Source organism: Tachyglossus aculeatus, chromosome 5 (genome assembly GCF_015852505.1).
Source record: "Tachyglossus aculeatus isolate mTacAcu1 chromosome 5, mTacAcu1.pri, whole genome shotgun sequence".
NCBI lineage: Eukaryota > Metazoa > Chordata > Mammalia > Monotremata > Tachyglossidae > Tachyglossus > Tachyglossus aculeatus.
Genome location: NC_052070.1, coordinates 57,908,966 through 57,934,227, shown reverse-complemented (window position 1 = coordinate 57,934,227; position 25,262 = coordinate 57,908,966). Strand labels below are relative to the sequence as shown.

Below are 25,262 nucleotides of genomic sequence, written 5' to 3'. Positions count from 1 at the left end.
TCGGAGATGGGGAACGGACCGACTCGGCCGGTCGCGGTCTGGCCCATCTGACTTCTGAGTCTTCTCTCCAAAGCAACCCGCACCTCCAGTCAGGTGACCTTCCCCATTGACTTCTTTGAGCACAACCAGCAGCTGACGGACGTTGAGTTTGGCGGCAACGACCTCCTGCAGGTCTACAATGCCCAGCAGATAAAGCACCGGCTCAACTCCACTGGCATGTATGTGGCCAATACTAAGGTACGGACCAGATGTCTTTCCGGTCAGGGACTTGGACGGTAGCCCCGTGGGCCGGTGGGTGTGGTTTGGCGGGAAAGCAGGGCCACGTTATCCGCCGGCCCGTTGGCCGTCGCCCACTGCCACAGAGGATCCCCGGTTCTGAGTCGGCAGCGCGTTCTTCCCCTGCCCTTCCCACCGCTCTGCTTGACCCGTCCAAAATGACCCTAGCTAGGCCAGGGAGGGATATCTAGGATGCCACATTCTGCGGGATTCGTCGATGTTTTGGAAGGGGAGTGAACTTGGGTTTAGGAACGGGCTGAAGAGTCTTCAACTGGAGGACCTCCACCAGGTCAAGATGGCGAGTTCAGTCTTTTGGCCTAAGAAGTAGAACCTGTCGAGAGCTCGGGCGGGCAGCACCATCAATCACGTGATCCACATACTACTACTACTACTACTACTAATGGCATTTATTAAGCGCTTACTATGTGCAAAGCACCATTCTAAGCACTGGGGAGGTTACAAGGTGATCAGGCTGTCCCATGGGGGAGGCTCACGGTCTTCATCCCCGTTTTACAGGTGAGGGAACTGAGGCCCAGAGAAGTGAAGTCAATTGCCCAAAGTCACACCGCTGACAAGTGGCAGAGCCGGGATTTGAACCTCTGACTCCAAAGCCCGGGCTCTTTTCCACTGAGCCACGCTGCTTCTCTACTAAGCAGGGGTTGAAGGGCACCCGGTCCTTGGGTCCATTGCTAGGACGACTGTGGCTTGTGGAGCTTGGGAAGCCTAGAGAAAGGTCAGGAACGATTCGATTGGGGATAGTGGGGGAGAAGCCGTTTGCAAACTCAAGACAAAATAGCTGGGGCAGAATCTGTTGGCCTGGTTCCTCTTCCTCGCCGCTGCCAGAGGCTTGGTAGGTTCATGTCTTTTCTCATGTCACAGATAGGGCCGGCCAAGTTAAGAGGCCTCCCCGGGATTCCGCAGCCGGGGAACGTCGGAAGTGGGATGGGTTTCTCATCATTACGTTAACGCGGTGAACTGTGCCGTTTTTCTCGTAGCCCGGCGGCTTCACCATCGAGGTCAGTAACAATAATAGCACCATGGTGATGACGGGCATGCGCATTCAGATCGGGACCCAGGCGATCGAGAGAGCCCCCTCCTACATTGAGATCTTTGGCCGCACCATGCAGCTTAACATGACCCGGGCCCGCTGGTTTGACTTCCCCTTCACACGAGAGGAGGCCCTGCAAGCCGACAAGAAGCTGACCATCTTCAGTGAGTCGTCTCTGCAGGCCCCACGCGGTCCCCGCCCTGGGCCGGGGCCTTCGCTCGGATCTCCGGGCGTGCGGCTCTCAGCGGGCCGGGCACCGGTCGCTTTTCCGGTGGAGACCGGCCGATGCCGTCAGGGAGCGCCTCCCTTACCTCGGATGAGGTGGTGGGGAGGGAGCGTTCCTGAGGGCGGCAGCCGGATGAGGTTGTGGAAATGGGAGGTGGGAGGAGAGAGGTGGTGTGGTGCGGAGCGGGAAAGGCGAACGTGGAATGTCGAAGGGGGGGTGTAGCCTGGATCCAGGCTCTAAGCGGTCCCCAGCTCGGCTCTGAAACACCCGTGGGGGACTCTGTGGCACAGAGCATGCCGGGTACTGTTGCTTCCCTGGGGGAGAGGGCTGGGGGGAGCGGCAGGGAAGAGTCTCTGAGATCGGCCCCGCTCCGTTAGCCGAAGCTATTGAAACAAACGTCAAGATTCCCCACGTGGGAATCTTCTAGACTGTGAGCCCACTGTTGGGTAGGGACCGTCTCTATACGTTGCCAACTTGTACTTCCCAAGCGCTTAGTATGGTGCTCTGCCCACAGTAAGTGCTCAGTAAATACGACTGAATGAACGAATGAATGAGTGAAGGAGAGCCACGGACTCAGGAAGCAGGGGAAGCGGCCGGCTGGCTGACGCCGAGGCGCTGGGTTTCGGGGAGAGGATGCAGATGGGGGAATTTGGTTTTGGAGGGGTGATACCGTAGCCCAGCGGGGAGCCTGACCCCCAAAGCCTCTGGCGGTTCGTTGCAGTTGGGGCCTCGGTGGACCCCGCGGGCGTCACGATGATGGACGGCGTCAAGATTTACGGCAAGACCAAAGAACAGTTCGGCTGGCCTGACGAGCCCCCGGAGGAGTTCCCCTCAGCTTCGGTCAGCAACATCTGTCCCCCGAACCTGAGCCAGAGCAATGGCGCTGGAGAGAGCGACCCGGCCGCCCCCGCTGCCACCAGTGGAACGGTCTTGGAAAGGTAGCCTTGTTCGAGCCATTCAACCCCTTGGCGGCCCCGGGCGGAGTCTCTCCTCGCATCTCTCGGCCTTCCCGTGCATCACCAAACCCTCAGCCATTCAGTATTCCCCCAGAACTAAGATTCCGGCTCCCTCGGTGTCTCACACCTCTCTGTTCCCGCCGACTCCCCGGCGGAAGCGGGGCCGGCGGGGATTTACCGTCTCTTCCCAAGTCCCCCGAACGTAGCGGTCTCTGCCGAGGGTTTCCGACACCGTCTCCCCATCTTGATCTCGGACCCTTCAGGGCAGCCGTCGAGAGGGAGGGGTAAACCGGGCGTGCGGTTTGGCAGGCCTAATCACGCTGCAGCCACAGGGAGAGACCTCAGCGTGGCCGGTTTTACCATCCCCTCTTCTTTCTCTGCAGTTAGCTGTTTGTGAGGCAGCAGCCTAGCTGACAGAAGGCAGTCGTCTGCTTTCTCTGAAGCGAGGCGGGCGTTCTTAAATCTCCCTAAAAGCAGAACTGTTAAGCACCGCTCTTGGTTACCCTGTGCCAGGGAACTGCTGGTTTTCCTTAGAAGGCACTGACGCGACAAGAGCCGTGCTTAGAAAACAGCCTCTCAACAGCCTGGTTTATTTTTCTTTTCTTCCCCCGTGCCATATTCATTTACGTCGGGCTTGGGATATGTTTCCAGTTCTCTCTGAGCTTCACACACACACATATATATTTTTTTTTTCTCCTATTTTTCTTTGCTTTCCCCCCAAGTTCTGAAACTGAGTCCCTAACCAAGCTGGACCGGTTAGTATGTCCTCCTCCTTTTTCTCTGCACGAGTGAGTGTGCGTCAGAGAGCAACCTAACCGATGGTGTGGCTTTGCGTTGACCCCGCTTCCGATTTAAGAGCCATTCTGCTTCTTGACATTCTGGTCATTGCATGGCTGTGGATTTCTCCCGATGGAAAGATGAGGTGGGCTGAGAATGCACACCCCCCGGGATAGCTGTCGCCCGAACGAACGACCGACTCGGAGCTCACTCTTACGCTTTCGGCTCCACTCTGCCCTTTCCTTCTTGGGCAAGGGAAGTAAAAAGGCAGTCAGCTGTTCGATCCTCGGAAAAGGAGCCAGAGAGCCTGTTGGGTCCCGATTGTTTCTGGATGCCTTGTTCTCTGCTGCCTCTCTTCCTCTGCCCCTCTCTCTCCTGCCACCTCCGCCCATACTCTTCCTTCTTTTGGCCAGAGGATGAGGGTTAGGGTGCAGGCTCTCTCGCTGTTAGACACGGAGCAGGGTTTCCCGAGTGGGGACCGAGCCCAGGAATGACGTGGCCTCGCTTTTCATCTCCCTGACTTTCCGAGTGGGGACCGGAAGGTTTCCGAAGCCTGCCGGGTGGCTGGCGGGGCGAGGGGGTGCCACTTCGAGGGCCTTAAGGTTTGTCGTGGCCGAGCCTTTTCTCCGACCCACGCTCGGAGCGGCTTCCCCTGCCCGGACCCTGCTCGCGTGATCTCCCTCACGGGCGGGCGTGACCAGAATAGTGGGCCGCGCCGCGTGGCGGCTCTGCCTCTTCGCTCAGGCGGGTCAGACCTCTCCTCCCCTTCAACTCTGGGCTGTGGGACCGTCAAACCCGACCCTGCCACCCGCCCCTAAAGCAGCTGAGGGAACCGTTTTGTCCTCTTTGGGAAGAAGGCTTGGAACTGCGGATTCCAGGCGTGGTCCCCAGGTTGGAGCGGGAGCCAGGTTTCACCCGGGTCTGTGACCCGAGGAAGTGATGTGCATGGCGCCCGTGGCGGGTCTCATCATGGCGTGAATCTGTACTTGGCGTCAGTCGGCTGTCCCCGAGACGGCGAGCCGGGAGCGGTGGGTGACTACTGAAGCCGGCTTGTCCGTCTCCCCCTCTAGGCTAGTTGTGAATTCTTTGGAAGCCTTGGAAAGCTGCTTTGCTGTGGGCCCAGTCAATGAGAAGGTGAGCGACTTTCTCCAAGCAGTCGGGCGTTTTCCGGGAGAGGGACAGCCGAAGAAAGCCGTCTCCGCCGGACTTAGCGGCCCACTTCCCGGTCCTCGTGGGGGAGGAAGAAGCTCCGACGGCGGTGGCTGTGGGCGAGACCTTCGGCGGCGAAATGCCCCAGGGGTGTGACGATGGGAGCCGGCCAGTTCCTTCGGGGGCGGAAGCAGCAGTTGGGAGGGTGTGAGAAGCGGAGAGCGGGTGGGTGGTTCGATCTGGCCCCGTTGGGCCGGAACGGTGCTGACCCGCCTGTTCTGTCTCCCCGACTCCTTCCTTCCGCTTCCCGATCAGGAGAAGAGCAAAACGGCGGCTCAGGAGCTGGCCACGGCGCTGCTGTCGATGCCGGCTCCTTCCAGCGTTCAGCAACAGACCAAGAGCCTGCTAGCCAGCCTGCACACCAGCCGTTCGGCCTATCACAACCACAAGGTGAGTCGCTCGGCTGGCTCATCGGGCCCGGCCTGCTCGGTGCTCCGGTTCCGGATTCCCCTCGGCGTTGGCCGTCTTGGAGCCCGGAACGTTTTGGCTCCTGGGTTAGGTTCCCAGAGATGGCTGGGGGTTGTCTTTTCTCCGCAACTGAGTCGCAGTCTGGATCCAGGACTCTGGAGAGTTGGGAGTCCAAGATGGGACATGGCTGTGTCCCTTCTTTCTTCTTTGATTTCAGCTTCCCCAGCTGCAAATCGGGGGTAATAGCCCCTTTCGCTCCTCTCCTGCTAGGGAAATGTGAAGGAGAATGTGCTTTTGGGGGCCTTGAGAGAAGGCATCATCCTGTCAGCTCTCTTCTTCCTCACTTACTTCGGGGTACCAACCTGCTCTCGGGGTCTCGGTCTCCTCTATCCCACCAGCTCCTCGCCCGTGTCTGGCCTCGAGCCCGGGGAACCCCCTCCCGCTTCATATCCGACAGTCCGCCACTCTGTTCACCTTCAAAACCCTCGTAAGGTCATATCTCCTCCAAGAGGTCTCCCCTGACAAGGCCTTCATTTATAATAATAATAATAATGGCATTTATTAAGCGCTTACTATGTGCAAAGCACTGTTCTAAGCGCTGGGGAGGTTACAGGTTGATCAGGTTGTCCCATGGGGGGCTCACAGTCTTCATTCATTCAGTCGTATTTATTAATAATAATAATAATAATAATAATGGTATTTATTAAGCGCTTACTATGTGCAGGGCACTGTTCTAAGCGCTAGGGAGGATACAAGGTGATCAGGTTGTCCCACGGGGGGCTCACAGTCTTCATCCCCATTTTACAGATGAGGGAACTGAGGCCCAGAGAAGTGAAGTGACTTGCCCAAAGTCACCCAGCTGACAAGTGGTAGAGCTGGGATTTGAACCCATGACCTCTGACTCCAAAGCCCGGGCTCTTTCCACTGAGCCACGCCGAGCGCTTACTGTGTGCAGAGCACTGTACTAAGCGCTTGGGAAGTACAAGTTGGCAACATATAGAGACGGCTTGATCCCCATTTTACAGATGAGGTCACTGAGGCCCAGAGAAGTGAAGTGACTTGCCCAGCGTCACAGAGCTGCCAGTTGGCAGAGTCGGGATTTGAACCCAAGACCTCTGACTCCAAAGCCCGGGCTCTTTGCACTGAGCCACGTTATCCTGTCTGCCGTCCCCCGTGATGTGAACCCCTTAAGCGCTTTGATACTCCCCCCAGCCTCACAAGGCTTACATCCACATCTTTACACTCTGTTTCCCCATGGCGTAATAAATTCTCCAATGCCCTGCTATGGGACAAGGAAGAGTCAGATGCTGGTGGTATCAAATATTTCTTTCTGCAGCAGATATTTAAGAGACATCTATAAGACTGTGTTGAAAATACAATTGAGGCTTTTTCCTCTTGGCTGGGTCATCACAACACTATGGTAGGAAGTATTTGGACAGTGGTAACAGCCATTGGAAAACGCTTAGTACGTATTTACGATTCTTTTTATTTTGCTAATGATTATAGCTATATGCATAAGCTGTTTATTTCCCTTGTACACATTTACTGTTCTATTTATTTTGTTAATGATGTGCATATAGCTTCCATTCTGTTTGTTCTGACGATTTTGACACCTGCCCCCATGTTTTGTTTTGTTGTCCGTCTCCCCCTTCTAGACTGTGAGCCCGTTGTTGGGTAGGGACCGTCTCTATATGTTGCCGACTTGGACTTCCCAAGCGCTTAGTACAGTGCTCTGCACACAGTAAGCGCTCAATAAATACGATTGAATGGATGAATTTGAATGTCTATCTTCCCCTGTAGACTGTGAGCCCCTTTCGGGCAAGAATTGTGCGTGGTATGGGACTCTCCCAAGCGCTTAGTTTGGCGCTCTGCACCCAGCGCTCAAAAAAGCCCACAGCTTGATCGATAGGTGAGCGTGACCTATTGTGAGCCAGGGCTGTCCGGAGAGAGGCCGCAAGGGACCTCGACCAAGGGTGGTAGGAAGAAATTACAAGAAGCAGCGTGGCTCAGTGGAAAGAGCCCGGGCTTTGGAGTCAGAGGTCATGGGTTCAAATCCCGGCTCCGCCAATTGTCAGCTGTGTGACCGAGGGCAAGTCACTTAACTTCTCTGGGCCTCAGTTACCTTATCTGTGAAGTGGGGATTAAGACTTTGAGCCCCCCGTGAGACAACCTGATCACCTCGTCACCTCCCCAGCGCTTAGAACAGTGCTTTGCACGTAGTAAGCGCTTAATAAATGCCGTCATTATTATTATTATTAAATTCAGAGAGCCATTCTTCCTTGGCCCGCCAAGCGACCTGAAGCCTTTTCCATAATTAACGTTTTGTCTTTGTCTTTCGACAGGCCTTCCCATGCTGAGCCCCCATATTCCTCTCCTCCTCCCCATCTCCCCCCCAACCCCACCGCCTTCTCCTCCCCACAGCACTTGTATATATTTGTACAGATTTATTACTCTATTTTACTTGTACATATTTACTACTCTATTTTGTTAATGATGTGCTTACAGCTATAATTCTATTTATTCTGACGGTTTTGACACCTGTCTACCTGTTTCGTTGTCTGTCTCCGCCTTCTAGACTGTGAGCTCGTTGTCGGGTAGGGACCGTCTCTCTATATGTTGCCGACTTGTACTTCCCAAGCGCTTAGTACAGTGCTCTGCACACAGTAAGCGCTCAGTAAATACGATTGATTGAATGAATGAATGACTGACAGCCATTTCTCCCGGTGGACATGTGGCGGGAGGTGTCAAGAGGCCAACAGCCTGCTCTGTTGGGAAGGAACTGATTCTTGCCCACTGCAGCCACTCTGCTCGCTCCTAATAATAATAATGATGGTATTTGTTAGAGCTCTCTGTATGCCAAGCACTGTTCTAAGTGCTGGGATCAATTAATCAATCAATCATATTTATTGAGCGCTTACTGTGTGCAGAGCACTGTACTAAGCGCTTGGGAAGTACAAGTTGGCAACACAGAGAGACGGTCCCTACTCGCTCCTAATAATAATAATGATGGTATTTGCTAAGAGCTCTCTGTATGCCAAGCACTGTTCTAAGTGCTGGGATCAATCAATCAATCAATCGTATTTATTGAGCACTTACTGTGTGCAGAGCACTGTACTAAGTGCTTGGGAAGTACAAGTTGGCAACAAAGAGAGACGGTCCCTACTCGCTCCTAATAATAATAATGATGGTATTTGCTAAGAGCTCTCTGTATGCCAAGCACTGTTCTAAGTGCTGGGATCAATCAATCAATCATATTTATTGAGCGCTTACTGTGTGCAGAGCACTGTACTAAGTGGTTGGGAAGTACAAGTTGACAACACATAGAGACGGTCCCTACTCGCTCCTAATAATAATAATGATGGTATTTGCTAAGAGCTTTCTGTATGCCAAGCACTGTTCTGAGTGCTGGGATCAATCAGTCAATCAATCGTATTTATTGAGCGCTTACTGTGTGCAGAGCACTGTACTAAGCGCTTGGGAGGTACAAGTTGGCAACACATAGAGATGGTCCCTACTCGCTCCTAATAATAATAATGATGGTATTTGCTAAGAGCTCTCCGTATGCGAAGCACTGTTCTAAGTGCTGGGATCAATCAATCAATCGTATTTATTGAGCGCTTACTGTGTGCAGAGCACTGTACTAAGCACTTGGGAAGTACAAGTTGGCAACACATAAAGACAGTCCCTACCCAACAGCGGGCTCACAGTCTAGAAGGGGGAGACAGAGAACAAAACCAAACATATTAACAAAATAAAATAAAATAGATATGTACAAGTAAAATAAATAAATAGAGTAATAAATCAGTACAAACATATATACATATATACAGGTGCTGTGGGGAGGGGAAGGAGGTAAGGCGGGGGGGGATGGGGAGGAGGAGGAGGGGGCTCAGTGTGGGAAGGCCTCCTGGAGAAGGTGAGCGCTCAGTAGGGACTTGAAGGAATAGATACAAAATATTCGCGTTGGACACAGACCGTGAGCCCCATACGGGACCGGAACTGGGTATGAGGAAGTGGGATTTAATCCCCATTTCGCAGATGAGGGAACCGAGGCCCGGAGAAGTGAAGCGACTTGCCCAAGGTCACCCAGCAGACAAGCGGCAGAGCCAGAATGAGAACCCAGGCCCGCCCGGGCTCTTTCCACGAGGCCCTGCCGCTTCCCGGGACTATCTCTATATGTTGCCAACTTGTACTTCCCAAGCGCTTAGTACGGTGCTCTGCACACAGTAAGCGCTCAAGAAATGTGATTGATTGGTTGATTCCCGGCCCCCGGTCGGTGTCCTGAGCCCTTTGCCTTGCAGGATCAGGCGTTGTTGAGCAAAGCCGTGCAGTGCCTCAACTCCTCTACCAAGGACGGGAAGGAGCTGGACCCCGAGGTGTTCCAGCGTTTGGTCATCACCGCTCGCTCCATCGCTATCATGCGCCCCAGCAACCTGGTCCATTTCACCGAGACAGGTCAGCAGAAGCCCGGCCCTCTAAGGCCGCGCTCCCGATCGGACCCCTCCTCCCCCAGGGAGACGTTTTCAGCCCCAGGTGGTGATGATGATGACGATGATGGCATTTTATTCATCATCAATAGTATTGAGCGCTTACTGTGTGCAGAGCACTGTACTAAGCGCTTGGGAAGTCCAAGTTGGCAACATCTAGAGACAGTCCCTACCCAACAGTGGGCTCACAGTCTAAAAGGGGGAGACAGAGAACAAAACCAGGCATACTAACAAAGTAAAATAAATAGAATAGATAGGTACAAGTAAAATAAATAGAGTAGTAAATATGTACAATCTAGAGTCTAGAAGGGAGGGATGAAGGGAGGGAGGGATGAAGGGAGGGAGAGATGGAGGGAGGGATGAAGGGAGGGAGAGATGGAGGGAGGGATGGAAGGAGGGATGGAAGGAGGGAGGGAAGGAAGGAGGGATGGAAGGAGGGATGGATGGAAGGAGGGATGGATGGAAGGAGGGATGGAGGAAGGGATGGGAAGGGAAGGGAAGGGATTTTATTAAGCGCTTACTGTGTGCAAAGCACTGTTCGAAGCGCCCGGGAGGTTATGAGGTGATCAGAGGCCTTCCCAAACTGAGCCCCGGACTGCGTTGCTAATCCTTCTCTTCCGTCTGCTTAGAAGGAGGAGTCGACGAGGGGAAGGAGCCCCAGAAACCTGCCGAAGGAGAGGGTTGCAGTTTCATCACCCACCTGGTCAACCATTTCTGGAAACTCCACGCGTCCAAACCCAAGAACGCCTTCCTGGCTCCTGCTTGCCTGCCAGGTAGCCTGCTGTGATGGAGTGCAATCTGCCGCCGCCCGTTCCGAAATCAGTCAGTCAGTCGTACTTATTGAGCGCTTACTGCGCGCAGGGCACTGCACTAAGCGCAGGAAGCCTGGGGTCCGGGAAGGGGATTTGATTCAGATTTCACCTGCGGGTGGTAGTGATAGTAGTAGTTAGTGGAGAAGCGGCGGCTTGGCGTGATAGAGAGAAGCAGGGTGGCTCAGTGGACAGAGCCCGGGCTTTGGAGTCGGAGGTCAGGGGTTCAAATCCCGCCTCTACCAGTTGTCACCAGTGTGACTTTGGGCAAGTCACTTCACTTCTCTGGGCCTCAGTTACCTCATCTGGAAAATGGGGATTAAGACTGGGAGCCCGCCCACGTAGGACAACCAGATCACTTTGTAACCTCTCCAGCACTTAGAACAGTGCTTTGCACATAGTAAGCGCTTAATCAATCAGTCAATCGTATTTATTGAGCGCTTACTGTGTGCAGAGCACTGGACTAAGCGCTTGGGAAGTCCAAGTTGGCAACAGATAGAGACGGTCCCTATCCAACAGCAGGCTCACAGCCTAGAAGGGGGAGACAGAGAACAAAACATATTAACAAAATAAAATAAATAGCTATGTACAAGTAAAATAAATAGAGTAATAAATATGTACAAACATATATACATATATACAGGTGCTGTGGGGAAGGGAAGGAATAAATGCCATTATTATTATTATTCTGGGAGTTAGAAGGTCATGGGCTTTAATCCCGGCTCTGCCGTGTGTCTGCCCTGTGACCTTGGGCAAGTCACTTCACGTGTCTGTACCCTCCCTCTGCCCCAGAGATGTCCCTTCCACTAGAGGCACGTGTCTGTGCCTCAGTTTCCTCATCTGTAAAAGGGGGGTTAAGACTGTGAGCCCCTCATGGGACAGGGACGGTGTCCCACTTGATTTGCTTGTATCCACTCCAGGGCTTCGTCCGGTGCCTGGCAGGTAGTAAGCACTTAACAAATACCGTCATTATTAGGATTATTATTAGTAGTGGTTGATAATAATAATAATAATGGCATTTATTAAGCGCTTACTGTGTGCAAAGCACTGATGTTGTGGTAGTAGTATTTATTGAATGGCATTTATGAAGCGCTTATGAGCAAAGCACTGATGTTGTGTTAGTAGTATTTATTGAATGGCATTTATTAAGCGCTTATTATGAGCAAAGCACTGATGTTGTGGTAGTAGTATTTATTGAACGTCCCCTGGGTTCAGGGCACTCTACTAAGTGCTTGGGGCGAGCAAAAGAAGCAAGTGACAAGTTCCCTCCCCTCAAGGAGTTTACTCTCCAATGGGAGAGAGAGAGATAAGCAAATATTGATGAATAATGGAAGGAAATAATAGTAATAATAATGATGGCATTTGTTAAGCGCTTACTATGTGCAAAGCACTGTCCTATTCATTCATTCATTCATTGTCGTATTTATTGAGCGCTTACTGTGTGCAGAGCACTGGACTAAGCGCTTGGGGAGTCCAAGTCGGCAACATCTAGAGACGGTCCCTACCCAACAGCGGGCTCACAGACTAGAAGGGGGAGACAGACAACAAAACAGAACATATTAACAAAATAAAATAAACAGAATAGTAAATATGTCCAAGTAAAATAAATAGAGTAATAAATCTGTACAAACATATATTTGGGTGCTGTGGGGAGGGGAAGGATGGGGAGGCTCCCTTTCAGGTCGCCTACAAACTGAGGTCCGTATCCCATAAGCACTTTGATACCAGCGCTTACAACAGTACTTTGCACATAGTAAGCGCTGCACATAGGTAAGCGCTTACTATGTGCAAAGCACTGTTCATTCATTCATTCAGTCGTATTTATTGAGCACCTACTGTGTGCAGAGCACTGTACTAAGCGCTTGGGAAGTCCAGGTTGGCAACATGTAGAGACGGGCCCTACCCAACAGCGGGCTGACAGTCTAGAAGGGGGAGACAGACAACAAAACGAAACATATTAACAAAATAAAATAAATAGAATAGTAAATGCGTACAAGTAAAATAAATAGAGTATTAAATATGTACAAAGATATATACGGGTGCTGTGGGGAGGGGAAGGATAGGGAGGCTCCCTTCCGGGTCGCCTGCAAACTGAGGTCCGTACCCCATAAGCACTTTGATACCAGCGCTTACAACAGTACTTTGCACATAGTAAGCGCTTCACAAATACCATTATTACTATTCCCATACTCACCCGAGCCCCACAGCACTTAATATGAGAAGGATGGCGTACACGCGAAGCAGCGTGGCTTAGTGGAAAGAGCACAGGCTTGAGAGTGAGAGGATGTGGATTCTGTTTTCGCCTCCACCTCTTGTCCGCTGTATGATCTTGGGCAAGCCGCTTAACTTCAGTTACGTCATCTGTAAAATGGGGATTTCGATTGGGAGCCCCACGGTGCAGGGGGGAATACAAGGTGATCAGGTTGTCCCACGTGGGGCTCGCAGTCTTAATCCCCATTTTACAGCTGAGGGAACCGAGGCTCAGAGAAGTGAAGCGACTTGCCCAAAGTCACACAGCCGACAAGCGGCGGAGCTGGGATTTGAACCCACGACCTCTGACTCCCTCTGGCTCTTTCCACTGAGCCACGCTGAAATAATTGCATATACGGTTGACAGCATATATGTGAGTGCCCTAGATCTGTAGAAATTGTGCAGGCTGGAGATTGCTGGCGGATTTGTATGGCTTGGGATGCTGAGAACCAGTCCGGAAAGGTTTCTGGGAGAAGGTGGGGTCTGCTGGATTTGCGGAAGGAGGGATTTCAGGCTGGGGAAACAGTGTGGGCGAGAGGACAAAGGCGGGAGAGGCAAGAGAGAAGTAGGGTTAGAAAGGATAGTTTCTAAATCTTAGAATATCACCTTCCGTCTCTCGATCGTGTTACCAATCACCAGGAAACAGCAGTCGGTGAAAACCATGTACTGTCCCTGCGGAGTTACTGCTCACTGATCGAGAGGGGTGGGGTGTTTCTGGCCTCCATTGAGTGTGAGTTGGGGAGGTGGAGGGCTTAAAGGGATTCTATTTTGAGGTTTGAAATGGTTTTACGGGACTGAATCTTCCAAGGTACTAGCAAAGACTGCAGTAAAATTCCAAGGCAGCCGGTTAAACTTGTGTTTTGGAAACGCGTCTTACTCTCCAGATGGTCTGCAGTCTCTCCTTGACTTGGGAAGGTCGTGGGCCAGATTCTTCACCTGGTTCTCTGGGCTAGAGCAGGGTACCAGGGTAGCCCTCCGTAAACCACGGGGACTGTGCAAGGTCAGCTCAGAGAGCCCATCCCAGTTAGCCCCCGGACAGTTTCCATTTAGTTAAAAAGGTCTGTTCAGTCACCAGGAAAACACCTTGTATGTGCTCCGTCCACCTGGCCGAGCAGGTGAGGACCACTCAGCAAATTTTAAGCCCCCGTGGTGAGTGTGTAGCTATTCCTTTCCAATTACAACACTCGTTTCCAGCACTTGGGAGGGAACAGGGTTGTTCTCGGTGCCTAAATGAAACAGTCCCGGTCCTCGTTTTCATTTTCTTTGGTTCCTTCCAGCTCTGGCAGCCTGAAGGTCCTTTGGTTCCTTCAGGGAAACAGCTTGGCCAGTGGAAAGAACACAGGCCTGGAAGTTCAAGGACCAGGGTTCATATCCTGGCTCCACCACTTACCTGCTAGGAGACTTTGGGCAAGTCACTTAGCTCCTCTGTGCCTCAGTTTCCTCACTTGCAGGAGGATTCAATACCTGTACTCCCTCCTACTTAAAATGTGAGCCCCATTTGAGCTCCATGTCAGTCAGTCAGTCGTATTTACTGAGCGCTCACTGTGTGCACAGCACTGTACTAAGTGCTGGGGAGAGTACAGTATAACAGACACATTCCCTGCCCACAATGAGCTTACAGTCTAGAGGGAGTTGGATGTGATTATCTTATTTTTCCAGCGCCTTTCATGCATTCATTCAATCATATTGAGTGCTTATTGTGTGCAGAGCACTTGGAAAGTGCAATTCAGCAACAAATAGAGACAGTCCCTGCCCAACAACAGGCTCACAGTGTAGAAGCGGGGAGACAGACTTCAGAACAAGTAAAGTGCAGTGTTTGGCACATAGTAAGTGCTTAACAAATACCATTATTATTATTATTTTCTCTGCTGGGGAGAGTTACCCGTCTGGCTGGATTTTTCTTCTGCCCGCTGAGAGTCGTGGTTTCCTACCCCCCGCTTTCATCATTAGAGAAGCAGTGTGGCTCAGTGGAAAGAGCTTGGGCTTTGAAGTCAGAGGTCATGGGTTCGAATCCTGGCCCCGCCACGTGTCAGCTGTGTGACTTTGGGCAAGTCACTTCACTTCTCTGTGCCTCAGTTCCCTCATCTGTAAAATGGGGATGAAGACTGTGAGCCCCCCGTGGGACAACCTGATCACCTTGTATCTCCCCAGCGCTTAGAACAGTGCTTTGCACATAGTAAGCGCTTAACAAATACCATCGTTGTTATTATTATTATTCGTTCCCTCTTTAGGCCTGACTCACGTTGAAGCCACTGTCAATGCCCTGGTGGACATTATCCATGGCTACTGCACCTGTGAGCTGGACTGCATCAACACGGCTTCCAAGATCTACATGCAGATGCTGCTGTGCCCCGTACGTGTCCCGTCGGGTTGCCAGGGAGCCCCCGGGCCTAGTAGCAGTGACTCTGGCGAGAGGCTCCGAGAAAGAGGCCGGTAGCTAAACACCAGCCGTGGGGGATCCGCCTTCTTCCAGCGACCCGACTCCCATCCCTCAATTAATCTGTGTGATGGAAGGTTGATGAAGCGGGATGTTAAGTGGATAGGAAAGGTTTTGGAGAGAAGCTGAGACCCCTCAGCTAGAACGGGGTTTCATTGCATTCGGAGAGAGAGGATGCCGGCCACAACAGGGCTTCTTTTTCCTATTCACTCTGGAAGCACTCGTCATTTTAGCCCAGGCATGATGACTGCCCACAGTTTAGCCATTTAAGACACTCTCTGAGGAGCGGTGGCCATTCAGGGCGACGAATACTCCTCGTGTACAGTCAGAAGTGAAGCTTCTGAGGCGTTTCCTGGCCCTGGGAGCCGGAGGACCTGGGTTCTCCTGCCGGCTCTGCCACTTGTCTGCTGTGTGACCTTGGCAAGTCACTTAATTTCTCTGTGCCTCACTTTCCTTCTCTGTCAGATGGGGGTTAAAACTGTGAGCTCCGCGTGGGACATGGGTCCCTGATCAGCTTGTATCTACCCAGCACTTCGTTCGTTCAGTCGTGGCACGTAGTAAACGATTAACAGATACCATTTTAAAAAAAGCAAACGGACAAACGAGGGAGAGCTAGGTGAACGCTCGTCTCTCTGTGCCCGGGTGTTCACAGAAAAGGTGATAGAGGATGAAGACTGTACCTCTATTCGTTCATTCATTCAGTCATATTTATTGAGCGCTTACTGTGTGCAGAGCACTGTACTAAGTGCTTGGGAAGCCCAAGTTGGCAACGTATAGAGACGGTCCCTACCCAACAGTGGACTCACAGTCTAGAAGGGGGAGACAGAGAACAAAACAAAACATATTAACAAAGTAAAATAAATAGAATAAATATGTACAAATAAAATAAGTGGAGTAATAAATACGTACAAACATATATACGTATATACAGATGTTGTGGGGAGGGGAAGGGGAGGAGGAAGTCTTGTGGGCAGGTTTCCACGATGGGAGGAAATGCACCAGGAGTGCAGTTGCCTGGGGAGAAGCGGAATAGTTTCTCAAATGATGGCATCTCTCTGAACCTCAGGACCCCGCCGTGAGTTTCTCCTGCAAACAAGCTTTGATCCGAGTGCTGAGACCCAGGAACAAACGGAGACACGTCACCCTGCCCTCCTCCCCTCGCAGCAACACGCCGATGGGTAATTCGCCGTCTGGCTGTCGGGTAACCCTGAGCGGGGCGGCGGTGGCCGTGTGGTGGCCGTCAGGGCAGAGGATCCCAGCAGTGACTTCCCATCTAGATTGCTCACAGCCCGTCTCCCGTCTTGTCGTGTAAACACGAAGATGAGCGAGTTAATGGCCTGAGCCGCTCTTCCCTCCACCCGTCAGCCCGTGACCACGTAGGTGCGAGCGGCCTGGCCTCGGGTCCCGACTGGTAGCCGGGCCGCTTCTCCTCTTCCTCCCGCCCCTCCGTTATTTTTTCTTTCACCAGTCCAGAAGTCTTCCCCTCAGCAGCCCAAGGGCACCCTCGGGTCCTGCCGTGCCTAGAGGGCAAAACTAAGCTTAGAGCCAGTGAGAGCACAGATAGGTAGCCCGAACTCCCAGCCAGGAAGAGGTGCCGCTGCCCCACCCTTAGCAGTATGGCTCGGTGGAAAGAGCCCGGGCTTTGGAGTCAGAGGTCATGGGTTCAAATTCCGGCTCTGCCAATTGTCAGCTGTGTGACTCTGGGCAAGTCACTTAACTTCTCTAGGCCCCAGTTACCTCATCTGTAAAATGGGGGTTAAGACTGTGAGCCCCCCGTGGGGCAACCTGATCACCTTGTAACCTCCCCAGTGCTTTTTGCACGTAGTAAGTGCTTAATAAATGCCGTTATTATTATTATTATTATTACTCAAGCGATCACTAGCATTTGTTGAGCGCTTATTATATGCAGAGCACTGTAGTAAGTGCCTTGGAGGATACAGTACAACAGAGTCGGTAGATAGGTGCCCTCCCCACATGGAGCATATGCTCCTGGGCCCGTCATTCCTTGGGAAGGGAAGAAGCCCGGGCCCCAAGGCGAACGGGATTTCTGTGGGCCAGGAGACAAGGACGATGACGACGACGACGACGCGGATGAGAAAATGCAGTCTTCTGGGATCCCCAATGGCGGGCACATCCGCCAAGAGAGCCAGGAGCAGAGTGAGGTGGATCACGGGGACTTTGAGATGGTGGTGAGTCCGTTGGCTCGGGGTTCGGAGACAGGAATTCGGGGAGGGGAGGCCCGCAGATTCTCAAACTGTCATCTGTATGCTACCCCTTCAGTGTGGGTGGGAGGTTAAAGAGCCTCCTGAAGTTCTGGGGCAGAGAGTCCCAGGAGCGGGTTCCCAGCTCCCACGGCTTTGCCAGTCCACGGTGCCTCTTTGGGTTCGGGTCGCCCTCTCCCCAGTTTTCCAGCATCCCGTGGAAGGGTGACACTCCGGGCAGGGTTAGGTTGTGGGCTCGTGGAGCCGAGAAAGAGCCCTTGATGTCTTCTCCCCCTCGGTTCCCCGGGGCTTCCAGGAGGAGGTACTTAAGGAACTTTCTCCCTACAGTCCGAGTCCATGGTGTTGGAAACGGCTGAGAGCGCCAACAACGGCAACCCCTCTCCCCTGGAGGCTCTGCTAGCGGGTGCGGAGGGTTTCCCCCCTATGTTGGACATTCCCCCCGACGCGGATGACGAGACCATGGTGGAACTGGCCATTGCCCTGAGCCTGCAGCAGGACCAGCAAGGTAAACGGCTTCCCCCAGGACAGGAGGGCGGCAGCCCGCTGGCCCCCAGACCGACTTGGTGCGGCCCCAGTTCGGGGAGGCGGTATGGCGGCTCCCGGGCCCAGAAGTGGAGCGCGCAGGTACACGCCAGGGAGAAATTCAGCCGCAGCATCCCGTCTCAGAGCCTCTGTCATCTCTTCCTTGTCTGATTTCTTCCTGATTCTGGTAGTCTCCTCCGTCGAGCGTCCCTAACCGAGGGAAGGGATCTTTTCTCCCCGTTCCATCACCATCCGAGCCCAAGCAGAAGCCGCTTGGTGGCCGAGGGTAGCCAGACTCCCCCTCCTCTCCCGACTGCCCCCACTCCCACCTCCCCCCTTCCAGGCCGGATGTCAGGAGGCTCTTAACAGGTGCCCGATCCAGGGACACGACAGTGGCTTGGAAGGGGTGTAGTGCTCATTGTTCCCTTGTATTCCAGGGAGCAGTAGCAGTGCCCTTGGACTGCAGAGTCTGGGGCTGTCTGGCCAGGCACCCAGCTCTTCCTCACTTGATGCAGGAACCCTGTCTGACACTACGGCATCAGGTAACCTTCTGCAGAAAGGAGTTGACTTCCTTTTCCTTTCCTTGACTTCCCTTTGGCCAAGGTGCTGATGAGTTAAGAAGTGGCCAGAACACGGGCCCAAGGAAGAAAGCAGAAGCAGAGGGCCGAGCTAGTCCACCCACTGCAAAGTCAGCCCCATCCGTCCCCCAGCCCTCCCCCTGCCCACCCCAAAAAAGTTGGCTGAAGTTTCTCAGGCCCGGTATTTGACCGTGGCCCCCGATCAGTTCCCTCCTCTTTGGAAATTCTCCCTCTGGGGCAAATTGGAGACCGACTCCCTGCTCTCCTCCCACCACCTGTGGCCTCTAGTGAATCTGTGAGGCTCCCATTGATGCCATTTTAGCGCTTTGGGGTTCCTGTTGTCTTGTTGGCAAGCTGGGTTCTGGACAGCGCATTGCTCTGGGGCTCCCTTGGCTTTCCTTTCCCCCCTTCCTCTCTGTGTGGAGCGTTTCAGCTCGTCCTTCCTGCCTGGGGCTTAGCTCTGAGTCCGGGGTCGTGGCTGAGCTTGGGGAATTCCTTTGCCGGGTTCTTCCCGGGGAGGAGAGCGTTATCGTAGTCCTGACACTTGCGAACCGCTCTCCCGGCCCGGCCGCCCGATTTGAAAAAGGCAGGCTTGTTGAAGAGCTCGTAGTATATTCGTGTCAGACCGCGTCACAGAACCCACGAAACACTAAACTTGACCAGGGCTCCCCTCGTTTGTAGAGTTGAGTGCTTTGAATGAGCGCGCCCAAGGTAAGGAACCACGGTAGCCCTGAAACAGCTGGGCAGGGGCTGCCCCTAGCTAGGCGGTCGTGACTGTTCAGGATCCTAACGGGGGGAAAAAACGCAAGCTTGGGAGACCCTCGTCTCCTTGAAACCCACTTCAGCTGGGAGTGAGGTGGATGACAATGTCTGTGCCCAGTTCAATCGGTATTCTCTCTTCCCTCCCACGGAGCGAATGCCATCCCCCCCATCTTACCTCCTTCCCTTCCCCACAGAACCTGTATATATGTATATATGTTTGTACATATTTATTACTCTATTTATTTATTTATTTATTTTACTTGTACATATCTATTCTATTTATTTTATTTTGTTAGCATGTTTGCTTTTGTTCTCTGTCTCCCCCTTTTAGACTGTGAGCCCACTGTTGGGTAGGGACTGTCTCTGTATGTTGCCAGTTTGTGCTTCCCAAGCGCTTGGTACAGTGCTCTGCACACAGTAAGCGCTCGATAAATACGATTGATGATGATGATGCAGCAAACATCCCTAGCCCCGGGGGATGTTGCGAGAATTCAGAGGCAGCCCTTGAGGTGAAAGTACTTTTCTAAAAATAAAGCTTTCTAAAAATCGGAGGTGGTATTATTACTTCCGTCGTCGTCGCCGATCGTAATACCGTCCAATCTTTTCGGAGACCGGTCGGCAAAGGAAAGCTTGTCTCTCTGTCTCTTTCTGTCTCTCTTTTTCCCCCCCTCCAGCGGGTTGCAAGCTGTTTGTGCCCCTCTGTGCTCTGTGGTCTAGCGCTGTGGCTCCGAGTCCGCGGTTTTCGCCTGTAACAGCTCTCGTTCCTCCCTCAGCCCCAGCGTCGGACGACGAAGGCAGCACCGCGGCAACGGATGGTTCCACCCTGCGGACCTCCCCCGCCGACCACGGCGGCAGCGTGGGCTCGGAGAGCGGAGGGAGCGCCGTGGACTCGGTGGCCGGCGAGCACAGTGGTAATGAAACGTTCGGGCGAGCCCAGCCTCTGTGGGCTTCAAGAGCCCGTTTTCCCTCTTCGGGCAATCACTTGTATTGATGATGATAGCATTTATTAAGCGCTTACTATGTGCCAAACACTGTTCTAAGCGCTGAGGAGGTTCCATGGTGATCAGGTTGTCCCACGGGGGGCTCACAGTCTTCACCCCCATTTTCCAGATGAGGTAACTGGGGCACGGAGAAGTTAAGTGACTTGCCCAAAGTCACACAGCTGGCAACTGACGGAGCCCGGCTTTTGATTTGATTTGATTTAAATAGATTTTGATTTGATTTGATTCAAATCGATTTTGATTTGATTTGATTCAAATCGATTTTGATTTGATTTGATTCAAATCGATTTTGATTTTGATTTGATTTGATCCCGACTTGAACCCATGACCTCTGACTCCAAAGCCCGGGCTCTTTCCACTGAGCCACGCTGCTTCTCTATTATATTGTATTATATTGTATTATATTGTATTATTGAGCGCTTACGTGTGCGGAGCACTGTACTAAACGCCTGGGAGAGTATAATGTAACAGAGTTGGCGGATACGTTTGGGATTTCACCTGGAAGGTCAACGTAGGCAAGCGTCACCAAGCTGGAGACTGTGAGCCCACTGATGGGTAGGGACAGTCTCTATATGTTGCCAACTTGTACTCCCCAAGTGCTTAGTAAAGTGCTCTGCACACAGTAAGTGCTCAATAAATGATTGAATGACTGAATGAGTACAACAGAATCAGCAGACGTGTTCCCTGCCCATAACGAACTTGTAGTGTAAAGGGCTTCAGTGGGCATTTGAGGTAGCCTGCCACCCTGCCTCTCTTCCGAAAGAGTCCTGACAGTTGTCAGAGGCGGGATTTGAATCCATGACCTCTGATTTCAAAGCCCATGCTCTTTCCACTGAGCCATGCTGCTTCTCCTAATAAGTGCTCAATAATAGACATAAGTGCTCAATAAATACCATGGATTGATGGATTAATTGAATCTATGGGGACCACTATTTAAAGCCAGGCAACCGAATAAGGTCCCTAAAACTGGTAGCGGGGGGAAGAGGGGATTGTCTCCTGGAGCGTCGCGGACTGACTTTGCTTGCCCATTCCCCAGTGTCGGGCCGCAGCAGCGCCTACGGAGACGCTACCGCCGAGGGACACCCAGCTGGGCCGGGCAGCGTCAGCTCGAGCACGGGGGCCATCAGCACCACCACGGGTCAGCAGGAAGGAGACGGCTCGGAGGGGGAAGGAGAAGCCGAAGGAGATGTCCACACCAGTAACAGGTCAGGGGATGGAAGCTCCCATTCTTCAAAGATTCCCCGGGGAGAGGACGGCGTAGTGTTTGCTGAGAAGCAGAGAGGGCCTCTGTGTGAGGAAATCAGGCGGAGTAAACCTTGGTACCGTTATAAAGCCAGAACAGCTCTCCGGAGGTCCATTTTTGGGTTCAGGTAGACCCGCAGGTAACTTCTGGATGAGTCACGGCCTCAGAGACGTTCTGGGGTGGGTGTTTCCTAAATCCCTTTCGACAGGCCATCCCAGCGTTTAACTGCTTTTTCGATCTTCAGACTGTCAGGCTCCTTCGTCAGCATCGTCCTCCTCCTCATCAGGGGTTGCTTTGAGATTAGGTCTAGCGGGTAGGGCGAGGCCAAGTGATAGAAGTCCTGGGCGTTCAGGATCGGAAAAGTGACAGTCGTTACAGGGATCGGAAGAGGGGAGGGTGGTTTGATGGCCTCAAGGCTGTTTTCCTTCAGTTCTGTCTTCAAGGAAGGGGACCCGCGGTGGTCTGTCTTCTTGAAAAAGCCCCGCAGGAAGCTCTCTTCTCTTTGACTTGACTGGCCCCAATGCCTTTCGCTTCTTTCTCTCAGGAGAGGCCGGTAGATTCGTAGAACTTTCTGAATCGTTAATACAGTCCAAGCAGGCTCCCGACCACTCAAGACGGGGTTTCAAAACGCCCTGTGTCCCTTGACTATGACTACTCCCACCCCTTTCCTCCGTGTCCCATGCCTCCTTCCATTTTCCCCAGCAATGTCTTTCCCAGTATATCCCCAGAAGCCTTGGCAGAACCCGTTTCCCTCCGACTGGGAGAGCTCTTGGGCTGAAACGAGGCCTCCCCGTGTGCAATCCTGAAGTACCCCCAAAAGGTTTTTCCCTGGGACCAGATGGTTATGAAGACGGATCCGGGCAACCTAGCCCCTCGCCCCCTAACTTAGAGAGACCTGTGTGTGCTGGATTCATTCAGTCGTATTTATTGAGCGCTTACCGTGTGCAGAGCGCTGTACTAAGCGCTTGGGAAGTACAAGTCGGCCACATAGAGAGACGGTCCCTACCCAACAACGGGCTCACAGTCTAGCTGGCGTGCGAGCAGCGTGCCTCTGACGTTTTCCCCGTTCTCCGATTCCCAGGCTGCATATGGTCCGCCTGATGCTGTTGGAGAGACTGCTGCAGACCTTGCCTCAGCTGCGCAACGTGGGCGGGGTCCGAGCCATTCCTTACATGCAGGTACTGATCGCAAGTGTCACCCTGCGGGCTCGGGAGGAGTCGTCGGCGTTTACCGAGCCGCGGCATTCACCATCCGAGCGTTCCTTTCTCCTGGGAGGGGCTTTCGAGGACGGGGTTGCCAGGGAGGGGGGCTGCTCACTGGAACAATCACTTTATTGTCTTAAACCCTCTGCCTCGGTTGCTCCAGTTATGCGGTAATCTCCCTCTCCTTCCCAGCCAACCCCTCAGGGATGCAGGGCGGATTAACGAAGAACATTTGTGCTGAATCTCAAGCTCCTGGGGAAAACCTGCTGGGGAAGTGTACCAGGGGCGGGGTAGTTGAACTGCTGCCTCCTCCAGATAGGGCCTCCCGACTCTGGCCACCTGGGCTTCGATCGGCCTACGGATCGGAGCCCTCCCTGTAGAAGTGGTAATCATTTAGGATGGGCGAGCCAAATTTGGCGGAATTTTGCCGGGTCTCTTGGAGAGCTCTGGGGTGGCAACCCAGGGTCCCGTTCGTTGCCCGTCCGCTTCCTTTCAGGTCATTCTGATGCTTACGACCGACCTGGATGGGGACGACGAGAAGGACAAGGGAGCCCTGGATAATCTGCTCTCCCAACTGATCGCAGAACTGGGCATGGATAAGAAGGTAAACCCGAAGAGTCCGGCCAGGCGGGCTGGAGGGTCACGTTGAGTCCCTCTTCTGCCCCGGAGGGGTCAACCTGGCTTGGTGTCAGGGAGATAACTCTAGCCAGTTATTTGTTTCCAAATGATCGGCCATCCTTGATATTGAGGGCTAAGAATAAGGGCGACTGTAGCCTGAGGTCGCATGGGCCCGTTCTGTCCCCGATGCACCGAGCCACGTAGTGCCAGTGATTGGCTTCTGGTCGAAGAAATGGAGGCTCGGGAGCTTCAAGTTTAGAGCTTGGGTACCGGGCTTCTCTGTACTACTGACCACACCGTCTCCATCTGTAGGATGTGTCTAAGAAGAATGAGCGCTGCGCCCTGAATGAAGTGCATTTGGTGGTGATGAGGCTATTGAGCGTCTTCATGTCCAGAACCAAATCGGGATCCAAGTCCTCCATCTGTGAGGTAGGCTTGAGCCCGGGCCCTGGGGCTGAGCGGAGCCGAGGTATCCGATTTGGAGAGGGGTGGCGTGCCGAAGAGCCCTCAGATCTCTGTAGACTGTTTCCAATCAATCAATCAATCAGTCAGTGGTGTTGATTGAGCTCTGACTATGTGCAGAGCACTGTTCTAAGGCTCGGGAGAATACGATACAACAGAATAAGCGGTCACGTGTCCTGCCCAAGATGAGCTTACAGTCTAGAGAGGGAGACAGACATTAATATTAATTAATTAATTAATTAATTAATAAAAACATTAATTAATGCCCTCCCTCTGCCCATCCACCAAGCTAGCTCTCTTCCTCCCTTCAAGGCCCTGCTGAGAGCTCACCTCCTCCAGGAGGCCTTTCCAGACTGAGCCCCTTCCTTCCTTTCCCCCAATCCCCCTCTCCATCCCCCCATCTTACCTCCTTCCCTTCCCCACAGCACCTGTATATATGTTTGTACATATTTATTACTCTATTTATCTTACTTGTACATATCTATTCTATTTATTATATTTTGTTAGTATGTTTGGTTTTGTTCTGTCTCCCCCCTTCTAGACTGTGAGCCCGCTGTTGGGTAGGGACCGTCTCTATGTGTTGCCGACTTGTACTTCCCAAGCGCTTAGTACAGTGCTCTGCACACAGTAAGTGCTCAATAAATACGATTGATTGATTGATTGATTAATATGCAGTCATTGATAATATGTAATTTTAATATACAGTCATTGATAATATGTAATTTTAAAGGTACGTTTCCCAGGGCAAAGGAGAGGATATCTGTGGCCCACACTGGGACTTGGAAGAGTGACGCAGAAGGAAAAATCTGCAGAAGCAGCTGTGTCTCGAATTAGGTCCCGAGCTTTATCGCCCGTCCTGTCACTCTTAAATGCCTCTCCGGGCCCCGGCTTCTTCAGGCAATATCTTCCACGCCGGGGCTGAAGGGGGTCGGCATCCCCGTAACGGAGAAACCGAAGGTTGTTCTGCCAGGCATCCAGTTGCTAAGAGGATTCCCGGGCCATTTGTTGCTTCTGTGGTGCGGTAATCGGGCCAAGAGAAAGCAGAGCCCGTGGGTGGCGGAAAGGAGATTAACTCGAAGCAGGGAGGTTCGAATTGGAGACTAAATGCCATCCTGTTTTAATGAGCTTAGGAGCTGTGGCGGGGGTTGGGATTTGTAGAGAGCCCCTAATGGTTTTACTCGCCGTGGCTTTTTCTCCCACTCTGTGATTCCCTTGGGCGTCTCCTCCTGGCCTCCTTCCGAAGCCGGCCGGGCGGAGGGGCCCTTAAAGCCAAGCTAGCTCTCTTCCTCCCTTCAAGGCCCGACTGAGAGCTCACCTCCTCCAGGAGGCCTTCCCAAACTGAGCCCCTTCCTTCCTCTCCCCCTCGTCCCCCTCTCCATCACCCCCATCTTACCTCCTTCCCTTCCCCACAGCACCTGTATATATGTATATATCCTTGTACATATTTATTCCTCTATTTATTTTACTTGTACATATCTATTCTATTTATTTTATTTTGTTAGTATGTTTGGCTTTGTTCTCTGTCTCCCCCTTTTAGACTGTGAGCCCACTGTTGGGTAGGGACTGTCTCTACGTGTTGCCAACTTGTACTTCCCAGGCGCTTAGTACAGTGCTCTGCACACAGTAAGCGCTCAATAAATACGATTGATTGATTGATTGATTAAAGCCAGGGATAGTCCTGCAGGTGATACCTGGACTGGAAGACGTCCATCCTCTCTCCTACGGCTCGGCCTGGTGGCTCTTGAAACGGACACGGCACCCACCTTAGT

General features: G+C 52.6%; 1 protein-coding gene across 3 annotated transcripts in view; it reads left to right on the top strand.

Moving 5' to 3' along the window:
• Nucleotides 1–25,262, top strand: part of UBR4 (ubiquitin protein ligase E3 component n-recognin 4) — a 211,275-nt gene that overhangs the window by 99,060 nt on the left and 86,953 nt on the right. Inside the window, exons 47-63 of one of the 3 annotated variants that reach the window (XM_038746469.1) lie at nucleotides 74–237; nucleotides 1,272–1,488; nucleotides 2,272–2,488; nucleotides 4,354–4,417; nucleotides 4,748–4,882; nucleotides 9,202–9,355; nucleotides 10,017–10,160; nucleotides 14,678–14,799; nucleotides 15,950–16,061; nucleotides 16,945–17,072; nucleotides 17,433–17,610; nucleotides 18,065–18,169; nucleotides 19,741–19,878; nucleotides 21,005–21,173; nucleotides 22,293–22,389; nucleotides 22,910–23,017; nucleotides 23,344–23,460. In XM_038746469.1, the coding sequence (XP_038602397.1) occupies nucleotides 74–237; nucleotides 1,272–1,488; nucleotides 2,272–2,488; nucleotides 4,354–4,417; nucleotides 4,748–4,882; nucleotides 9,202–9,355; nucleotides 10,017–10,160; nucleotides 14,678–14,799; nucleotides 15,950–16,061; nucleotides 16,945–17,072; nucleotides 17,433–17,610; nucleotides 18,065–18,169; nucleotides 19,741–19,878; nucleotides 21,005–21,173; nucleotides 22,293–22,389; nucleotides 22,910–23,017; nucleotides 23,344–23,460 (2,369 nt within the window). Of the gene's footprint in view, nucleotides 1–73; nucleotides 238–1,271; nucleotides 1,489–2,271; nucleotides 2,489–4,353; nucleotides 4,418–4,747; nucleotides 4,883–9,201; nucleotides 9,356–10,016; nucleotides 10,161–14,677; nucleotides 14,800–15,949; nucleotides 16,062–16,941; nucleotides 17,073–17,432; nucleotides 17,611–18,064; nucleotides 18,170–19,740; nucleotides 19,879–21,004; nucleotides 21,174–22,292; nucleotides 22,390–22,909; nucleotides 23,018–23,343; nucleotides 23,461–25,262 lie in introns of all 3 variants that reach the window. The other 2 variants (XM_038746468.1, XM_038746470.1) reach the window with 2 other exon arrangements.